At 46.5% G+C, this 10,000-nt stretch overlaps 2 protein-coding genes across 10 annotated transcripts in view; one reads left to right on the top strand and one right to left on the bottom strand.

Annotated features, from left to right (window-relative positions):
• Nucleotides 1-2,718, top strand: part of LOC113820102 (uncharacterized) — a 17,898-nt gene extending 15,180 nt beyond the window's left edge. For all 4 annotated transcript variants that reach the window (XM_070139984.1, XM_070139985.1, XM_070139986.1 and 1 more), the window contains one exon: nucleotides 1-2,718. This exon is cut by the window's left edge and continues 838 nt beyond it. In XM_070139984.1, the coding sequence (XP_069996085.1) occupies nucleotides 1-1,329 (1,329 nt within the window). In that variant the 3' untranslated portion in view covers nucleotides 1,330-2,718.
• Nucleotides 2,719-4,860: 2,142 nt separating this feature from the next.
• LOC113820103 (PR domain zinc finger protein 1) overlaps nucleotides 4,861-10,000 on the bottom strand; it is an 11,966-nt gene continuing 6,826 nt past the window's right edge. For 5 of the 6 annotated variants that reach the window (XM_070139983.1, XM_027372364.2, XM_027372366.2 and 2 more), the window contains exons 5-11: nucleotides 9,735-9,764; nucleotides 9,264-9,389; nucleotides 8,993-9,119; nucleotides 8,608-8,878; nucleotides 6,476-8,500; nucleotides 6,230-6,345; nucleotides 4,861-6,094 (exon numbers count right to left, since the gene is read on the bottom strand). In XM_070139983.1, the coding sequence (XP_069996084.1) occupies nucleotides 5,850-6,094; nucleotides 6,230-6,345; nucleotides 6,476-8,500; nucleotides 8,608-8,878; nucleotides 8,993-9,119; nucleotides 9,264-9,389; nucleotides 9,735-9,764 (2,940 nt within the window). In that variant the 3' untranslated portion in view covers nucleotides 4,861-5,849. The remainder of the gene's footprint in view (nucleotides 6,095-6,229; nucleotides 6,346-6,475; nucleotides 8,501-8,607; nucleotides 8,879-8,992; nucleotides 9,120-9,263; nucleotides 9,390-9,734; nucleotides 9,765-10,000) is intronic. The other variant, XM_027372369.2, reaches the window with a different exon arrangement.

Raw genomic sequence — 10,000 nt, 5'->3', positions numbered from 1 at the left:
ACGGAGATGACGGTGGCCAGCGTCATGGAATGCCCGGTGGATCTCAGGCTCTCGGGCGACCTTCTGCTCGTTGACGAATTCTATTACGTGGCCGGACCCCTTGCCAAGAAGAAATATACGCTGGTCTTATTTGAACACATCTTGCTCTTCACTCTGTCCAGCATCACCTGCTTTAGGCTCATGACTTACTGCAGGCCTGGTCAGATGGAGTCCATAGAGAGTGGGTCCGAGAATGAGCTGAACCTTTATGTGAAACCGACCAACAAACAACAGGTCATCCGACACGTGCTTAGGCCTCGGAACGCGTCTGCTCGAAGCGTTTGGGAAGAGAAACTGCAAAATTTTGTGCCATCCTACAAAAGCAGTTCGAGAAAGAGTCTGAGTGTGACACCACGAACCGCTGACCTTCTTCCTCTGAGTCTCACGTCGGAGTATCCCCAACTCCAGGCTGCTCTGGCCATGGCTCCCAGGAACACGCAGTCAGGCTCCCCTGGACCATTGGAGACTTTCAACGAAGAGGCTCTACAAAACCTTGTAGTTCGCGAGGAAAATTACGTCAGACAGTTGTCTCAGATTACACAAGAAAACCGCGTACTTCCGAGGTTCATTTTAAGTATCCTAACACGAGTCCTGAGCCTCCATAATAGGAATATCCTCCCCAAGTTTAAAAAGGCATGCCAACAAAGTCTGCCAAAAGTACTCCTTTGCTTTGAAGATATCATGGTCCACCTGGCGATATACAGCGAATACTTCGCCGCCAGCGTCCAGGTGGCCCACTTGCCAGACTCCGCCGAGCAGCCAGACCCCGTCACGGCGCCCATCCACCACTTCGTCTTCTACCTCTCGTGGTTATCCGAGCGAGGACGCCAGGCGGAGGCCATCGTGGCCGGGCTGCACACCGTGGTCGCCGACGCCAGGGCTCGCATCCTCAGTGAGGCCATCGTCAACAGCCGAGTCGACTTCTTCAGGAGCGGGAAAGTCCTCCGCTGCGACACGCTGCGAGTGGCGACACCACACAAGGGCATAAGGGATGGACTCTACCGGGCACTCCTGTTCAAGAAACTCATTATCCTGACGAGGGTGAGAGCGCCCTTCTACGAATACGTGTGCGACATCAGGCTAGACGAGGTCAACCTAGGTCCCCTGAAGGGCTCTCATCCGACGGACTTCAGACTAGAAGTCAGAAGGGGGGGAGGAAGAGGTCCCCAGGTCTTTGAGTTCCGCGCGCGCACTCAAGAGGTGAGGGACACCTGGCTCGCGCACCTCAGGAAGGAGTTCCACGGGCAGGCAGAGGCGATAAAGAGGCAGTCCTCTTTCTCTCACTTGTGAACGAAATGCTCTCCAGCAATTACTGTGAAAGGAGACTGACAGCCCACGCACCACACGTACATGCATGCTCATTTCAATAAATATGTATGTACATACATTTATACATGTATGGAACTACCTTCATAAAACGTGTGGTGTGGGTGTAGTTTCTTTCCTCTTTTGTGAATTTTGATTTCAGGAATTGTTTTTGATTTAGTTGTGTCAATTAAAGGCGTTTTAAGCAGGGAAAGTTCTTGCCTGAAATCTCAAACGTTTTTCTTGCTAACTCAAGCATTTCGCTTGCTTTCCCAAGCGACCTCCGTAGATGGCTAGACTTACGCATGCTAAGTCAAGCGGTGTACCGTCACCATGGCAACAGCGTCGGTCGCGTACCGTACTGGTCACAATCCTTCGAATGTGGGCATTGGCCAGGAACTCGACTTAATATCAGATAAATAATTTTTTCATGGTATCTGATTCTGTAATTTTCTTGAAATCATATTCAAAGAAATTGAAATAAACTGAAAACGAAAGGAGATGATGGAGATTATGGGAATAAAAAGTATTTCACTTATAAATAATAAATCATTATAAGACGAACAATTTACCTCTTACTGGACTGTTACTCCTCGCCTCTCTAAATCGAGAATATATCTGCTATTCTATGAAATAAAGGATATTTCAAGTGAAAAAAGTCTGAGGAATTTTAGCAACATTCTTCTGTTGATATTGTATTCGATGATTTGTTATATTTAACCTCATAAAATCGGATATATGGGGTGGGTAGGCCTATATTTTAATTCAGGGATGTTCATTTATTTTGATAACGCGTCAGAATAAAAGGACTGCCAATCGGAAGTGTGTGCCATTGTTTCAGAGGCACCTTATATGAGTATAGGAGAAAATATTGCGCTTTGTTATGTTTGGGTAGATATACTCTGCCATCTTGATGCGGCGCTAGCCTGTGAGCTGTTTTGAATTGCGCGCTCAAACTGTTAGCAACCACCAATGGAATAACCTCCACTCTCGATTTATGCATTAGTTATCATCACTTTCCGAGATTGTTAGTGGGAATACTTGTCTAGTGCTTTTAAAACCCGAGTATGCATATGTTGTGTGTTACTTTGACATTTCTATGTTCTCCAATGACTGTTATGATTTGTACTTTATAGAAACACACTTCCACATGTTTGGCATCACTGAACAGGGCCTGCCTGCCTTGGAAAGCGTTTTATGCAGGGAACGTTACAGTTCTTGGCCTATTGACAAGAAATCTTGCTCAAACGCTCCCCTGCTTAAAATGCTTAAAGTGTTATATAAATAATCCTTGTAATTACTAGCAACTAAACTTAACTTTGAGTGCTTTTATAATATGTGATATGGATAAGCAATAAACACGGGAAAACTTCATATATTTATTCAGTATTTCTTGATATACAATATCCACGTTCCACACTTAAGATCTGGAACACAATGCCGGCACCTTCTAACTCATAATATCAATATGATATTATTTCACAACGCATGATCCAGCGCAGTACTTCGAGACTGATCTGATCGAGAGAAAATGACAGTCATGAACATTTCATGAAATGAAATAGCCCGGAGTTAAGGTACACAAAGGAATATTTCTGCAATGCATCTTCGAGAATTATAATGTTATTAATACTGCGTTTGTGCAATGTTTTCCTTTATTTGCACTTCGTAATGCCAACGTAATGAGCAGTCTTCTCAAGGCACACGTCGAACGGTGAGATAGGCATATATATATATATATATATATAGAAAAATAAATAATATCCGCTAACTTATAATATATGCTTCACACTGTCTTATGTTAAGGAGATAAAAATATTTTCGAGAACCCAAGTTAACTACGTATCAAGAAACTATATATATATATATATATATATATATATATATATATATATATATATATATATATATATATATATATATATATATTCATCTGATTCCTTCTGGAGATATATATGTCAAGGAAGCGACAGGTTAGCCACAAGAAGATATTAATATGGATTATATAAACAAAATAAAACAACAATAGTAAATTCTCAAAGAATTAACAACTGAGATCAAATGTGGCTTATCATTCAACAATAATTTCTGAATATATACTTTTTCAAACATTCAACTGAAATAAAGAATTAAAAAGAATTACACTACCCTCATCACAAAAGGCCTGTTATACATTTCTAGGAACCATAATAGAGTTTAATGATTTATTTTCAGCATTCTGGGTTCAGTATCATATAGGGCTTTGTACTCAAACTCAACGTGCAGCTCTGAAAGACATGAAAGTCCGTATTACTATTATTATTATTAATTTATCTTCTTTTCCTTTTGAAAAAAGTATTTCCTATTTTGTCTGTTTCTCCTCGGTATCCTCCATAGATCCATTTACATTTTTTTTCTTCTTGTCATTAAAAATGTCTCTGTGATTAGGTTTCCCGGAAATCTGTTGAACATTGAACGCGTGACACTCTTAAGCAGGGGGGGAGGGGGGGGGGGAAGGATTTTGTGCCTTTTGAAAGCTCGGGGCCGATTGCTTTGGAGTAAGATCGGTGGGTGGACGTCCAGAGACAAATTTAGCTGAACGTGAGTTCCTAGAAACTATAGAAGATATTTCAATCAATTAAACAGTCAGTGCTGTCACTCATTGAATAAAGAAATATATATTCAAATATAAAGTTATACTATACATAAAGACAGTGCCCACTCCTGAATCAGCATGTACTGTACTTTTTTTTACTAAAATCACAGTCATTAGTGATTTCCTAACGGAAAAATAACAATAAATTAAGTCTATATACAATTTTATACATGTTTTGAACTATACACTTTATACACATAAGATTCAAAAAGTATGAAAATATCTTTCATTTTCTGAAAAAGGCTGGAGACAATGCCGCGCCTTCTAACCATGTCTGTCTGGTGTAATGAATATAAACCAAAATTAAGACAATAAATCTGCATTTATATATATGTATATGTAAATATATATATATATATATATATATATATATATATATATATATATATATATATATATATATATATATATATATATAAACCACACTGTATAGCGTCTGGTCAAGTGTTTGCATTGCACAGCCAATGGTTAGTTTTGCCCATAAGAAAGCGGTTCGCCCGAGACCGCCCTTCACCAGCAGACGTGATCCTCGAGAACAGCCCAAGGACAGGCCAAGGAGTCAGATGGCGACTGTCCATGTGGCGGCAAGCATGCTGCCCTGATCTCGGCATCGCGGCATGCCAGTGATCTAAGGGGTCGAGCGACTCGGGCCGAGAAACCACAAGAATCAAAAGGTCAAAGCAAGTCAGGTCACGAGAGATATTTGAGCACAAGAGGAGATAAAAGGACGGCAGAGCTCAGACGGAGGTGCTTGCGGCATCATGGCAGTGTCTCGGAGAAGGTGAAAAAGTTCAGTCTCTCTACAAGAAGAAGAAGAAATGTCTTTCATTGTCGCCAGTGAACCAATCTTTAGTAATACTTATTTACGATGCAACTGGTCCTTTTGTCTTTTTTTTTTTTGGGATTGAAAAAGAAATCTATAGTCAGTCGACCTATATCACGTATTGGAATCGCAGTCCTCTTATTCGTCAGAAATCTATCAAACAATTTTATGTATAAAATATGCCTCAGAAATAAGGCTGATTGCATACAGTCCACCGGTAAAAGTACGTCAATGGTTGCACAATTATTTGGTTTTAGAATGTCCCAACAGTAGGTTAAAATAAATCATCTGTCTAAACTCCTACAGTCAGTATTGATATGTCTGTCCATCTATCCACGTAACAGTCCGTCAATGCGTAATACTGTCATGTGTCTACCTTCTGCGAGGCTGACAAGAGTTACGGCGAATAGATAAGCTTGAGCAGCTGGTCTGGAAGTCGTCAAAGTGGTCTACCTTTGGAGAACCTCGACGTCGTTAAACGCTAACGTATGCCATACTGATCGAACTGCCATGATGCATTGGAAAGTTTTTCATTATCATTTTAATGGTATGAATGCCACCTGAAATCGAGGAGAACAAACTATCTAATTAATATAATGCCGATAATGGATATGGAAGATTAGATAGGTAGAATGCTTTTGATTCTTAAAGAAATGAGAGAAGTCAGACGAAGGTTGAAAATCCCATTCATGAAAGTAAAAGAACCAAAGTCTTGTCATTGGTTGTGTAAAGTGGCCAGTCATCACGTCACGAAATTCTATTAATCACACTGTAAACTATTATCCCACTTTCACGTCACTCGAGTCACACAACAAAATATATCTTAAGATCAGAATAAAATATACACATTTGCCAGTTCCCTCATCACGAATATATATATATATATAATCTAAATAGTCACGAGTAAATGACAAGACCCTCAGTTTGACACACACACTAGACGGCAAATATTGCCAATTGTTTTCCATGAGATTTCACCCACACTGATCCTTCTCCTCGACAGGAGGAATAGTTCGCACTCTCTTTAAAGATATCACAGGGTTTTCTTTACGTGCACTCGATCGCGTGGTGAGCCGAGGTTTCAATCACAGAGGGTCTAGTGTCCGTCTCGCACTTGATTTCTGAGCTGTAGTTCTTGAATTCCTCTTGTGAGTGTTTGATGAGGTCGTCTGGGATGATGTACGAGGGGCTCTTGGGGTCGTAGTCCACGCCGTCGTGCAGGGGGTCGTGGCGGGGGGACGCGTGGGACATGTCGTCGAGACTGTTGTTGTCTATCGTGTCCAGGCTGCTCCCTGTAGGGGTGGGGGTAAGATGATTAGCAATAGGATTTTTTGGGTTATCTTTAAAGTAGCAAAATCTATGGGCATTGTTTCATAGCATATATCCCAGCACACACAATGCACTTTCTCGTTCGCCCCACCACTTACCGGAGGCGATGGATGGACAGTAATCATAGCCCGACGACGACCCTGTCGGGGACCGCTCAGCCGCCAGCTCCTCCTCGGGACTGGAGGGCTTGCAACTCGTCGTCTTCCAGTGCGTCCTGGAAGAGAAGGAACACATTAGAATACTGTAGTACATATTACACATTATATCACTGATCACAATTAAATTTCTTTATTGATCAATATATAACACATGATAACACAGGCATCGATAAAAATGACACTTACCTTAAACCTGACGCACTGATGTACTTCTTGTTGCATGTGTTACACGTGTACGGTCGCTCATTGGTGTGCAGTCTCTTGTGCAGTTTGAGATGGACGAACTGAGTGAACTTGGCGGGGCACAGGTCGCAGGCGTAGGGCTTCTGACCCGAGTGTAGCCTCATGTGAGTTTTTAGATTCGAGGTTGAGCTAAACCTCTTCTTGCAGATGTCGCACTGGTGCGGCTTCTCGCCGGTGTGAACCAAATGGTGCTTCTGCAGATGAGCCAGCTGAGTGAAGCTCTTGATGCACACGTTGCACTTGAAGGGCCGTTCCCCGGAGTGTGTTCTGAGGTGCACCTTCAGATTAGACAGCTGGCCGAAGGTCTTGAAGCAAACGTTGCATTCGTAGTGCATTTTGCCATCCTTCTTCTGCAAGGGGTAAGGGAGGGAGCGGTAGCCCCTGTTGTTGCCCGTGTTGGGCGAGGTCGATCCCTGCGACGACGGCGAGCCCTGCGAGGAGTGGGACGAGTTGCTGGAGGCCGGAGACTGGCCCGTCGCGGTGGTCGGGATGGAGATGGTGAGGCGGTGGTCCATGGGCATGGAGGCCTGGCTCGCGGGGGGGAACCCGTTGCCGCTGGTGCCGTTATAGCCGTTGTACGAGTACATGTTGAAGTGAGCGTTGGAGAACATTTGCGACACAGGCGTTCGGTATATGGCGCTGTTGACGGGCTGCTGGACGGCATACGACACTTGCGTGTTGGGCTGCGGCGAGGTGTAGCAGGCGGAGGCTGGCTTCGGGTGCGCCGACGAGGAATCGGGGGAGATCTGCTGGCTGGAGTCGGAGCCGTAGTAGGCCCGCTTGTAAGGGAAGTCCTGCGAAGGACCGGAGTTGCCCGAGGCGCTGTCAGGCTTGTAGTGGGCGTCGCTCGGGAGGGCGATGTGGACCGGCTCCTTGAGGTCGCGGTGCACGCTGGAGGGCGGGTGCGTCGTGTCCGCCTCGTCCTTGCCTCCGAGACGACGCAGCAGGATGTTCTCAAGGATCGAGCCCGTGGGGCGAGAGGAACCCAGCTGCGTGTCGGGAGGGACGGGGAGTCTTGTGTCGGGGGGCGCCGGGTGGCGTGCATCCTGAGGAGGGGGGTGTCGTGGCTCCGGCAGGCCCGAGCTGCGGCTCTCCTGAGGCCCCGGGTGGCGGGTGTCGGGCTGGACGGCATGGGGCGTGTCGGGCGGCACGGGGAGGCGCGTGTCGGGCGCCACCGTGATGCGAGGGTCCTGAGGCGGAAGGGTCGGCGGCCGGGCGGGCATGGCGACCACGGAGGGCGGCAGGCCCGGCAGGCGCGTCATGGAGGGCAGCGGCAGGCGGCTGGGGGCGAGGCGGGACTCGTGAGGGAGAGGCAGGCGGACTCCTGCAGGCAGACCCATGCGAGTGTCAGGCATGCTTGGCTGCCGAGTGTCTGGCGACACCTGCTGCTTGGTGATGGTCACGCTAGGCAGCCTTGTGTCTGGCATCATTGGCATTCGGGAGTCTGGCAACACTGGGGCTGTGCGCGTATCTGGCCTTGGCGCCTCCGGGCCACGACTCAGCTCCGAGGCGCGGTGCCCCGCCTGGTCCAGCACGGAGTACCTCCGGGGCGGCTCGGGCATCTCCTGCGTGCTCTCGGGGCGCTGCTCCTTCTCCATCACCGAGTCGACCCTGGGGGCCTGGTCGCTGAAGGCGGGGTAGTGGGATGGGGGGAGGTAAGGGGGAGACCTGTGGGTGGAGGGTGAGGCGTGCGCCTCCTTCTTCACTGACGGGGTGGGGGGCGGCTTCACGACCACCTGCGGGAGGGCCTGCGGGAGAGCCTCCGCGCTGGGCGCTACCGCAGGCTCCGCTGGGGCCTGCTGACGCTCCAGCGGAGGCGACACGGACTTGTCCTTCTCCGAGGAGTCTGAGCCCGTGGACTTGGAGCGGTAGTGGTACGCGCGAGACATCTTGATCTTGACCTTCCTGTATTCGTTGCGGAGCTCCGCCTCCTCGTCCTCCGTCGGCGAGTCCTTCCTCTTCTTCTTGCTGCCGAGAGAGATCATCTAAATGAGTCCAGGATTCGGAGAGAAAAACAAGCTCAGAATGAACACAACTCTCACACGACCTCACACGTAACGTAAACATCGTCTTACCTGAAGTCGAGGACGTAGTTATTATCATTCTCTGAATCCGATGAATCCTCCGGCAGGTTGAAGTCATCGTGGTAGCCGTTGCTATGGTAACCCTCATCTGATCTCACTGAACCTTCCGTGGGCGTCAGCTGGCCGTTCGCGGCTTCGAACTGCGTAGGAGAGGCGGCAGGGGGCGAGCTCGAGGACGTGGAGCCCACGGGGGACGTCGAAGGGCTCGTCTCCACTGTGGCGTCCTGCTCCTGCTTCACCTCCACCTCGTTGACCTGCTGGCCTGCGGGAGAAGACACTGCGTTTATTTTCTTTGGTCAGTGAACAAAGAGTGAGGGCAAAGTGTTCTCACAATAACAGTCCCTCCCGCCCGAGAACGCCCTGCGGCCACACTTACGGATCTTCTGCAGCATTAGCTCGCCCGTGAGGGGGTAGTTGAGTCTCGTGGCGAACTCCTTGCAGTACCACACGAGGAGCTCCTGGTTGGGCAAGATGGGCTTGATTGTGTAGAAATAAATGTTTGTCTGTTGAAGAGAGAAAGATTGGGATTAAGCAATGTCTTTAAATGTCCGTCGTTAACTATATATACAATGTTGATAAGGCCGGGTTTTAGGCTATGTATCGTCGATTAACCGTCCCTCCTGTTTTAGAAGGCGACGGCGACCTACCTTATACTGGCAAGCGATGAGGTTCTGCGCCTCCGACGAGTACGCAGGGTTGACGTAACGCATCCAGTTGGCTCTGGTTGTGTCGTAGCCGTCGATGTAGTAGTATAGCTCATTTTCTTTATACACCTGTAAATACACATCACATGACAAGTGTTAACGTATGGTAGCTTCTATTGTTAGCATTAATATTTTTGTCACTGTTCAGCACTCCATGCTCTTACATGTTTTACGTCAATCATTTCTTTCTTCTAAAAAGTGGTTATACCGACAATCACAGTTATGCACTATTACAAAAAGTGAACAGAGAGGGTCGACTCATAACACTACGTTGTTTTGCCAAGCATTATTTGGCACAGGAGCATGCTTTAGGGAAACAGGAAGAGCAAAGACGAAAGCACTAGTAGGGCGTCAAGCAATACGAAGAGTTGAGGCGGAGAGGAAAGGAAAACATCTAAGGATTACGCAATTTACCTGAAATCGTTTCCCAACGCCAAGATCCACCTAGAGGAAATGACAAGAGTGTGAAAAAAGGATAACCACAACCAGAATCATATTTCCATTCATATCCCAGTGTGATGAAAATGACAGAAGGTATGTTGTTTTATCAAGCAAGTAATGCCATCACCGAAGACCGACATATTAATAGAAATAATATATATATATATATATATATATATATATATATATATATATATATATATAAATATCAGTAAATAAACACTTTAATCATGTTTATT

The sequence above is a fragment of the Penaeus vannamei genome, chromosome 26 (assembly GCF_042767895.1).
Source record: "Penaeus vannamei isolate JL-2024 chromosome 26, ASM4276789v1, whole genome shotgun sequence".
In the NCBI taxonomy this organism is placed as follows: domain Eukaryota; kingdom Metazoa; phylum Arthropoda; class Malacostraca; order Decapoda; family Penaeidae; genus Penaeus; species Penaeus vannamei.
This window is presented reverse-complemented; position numbering and strand designations above follow the sequence as displayed.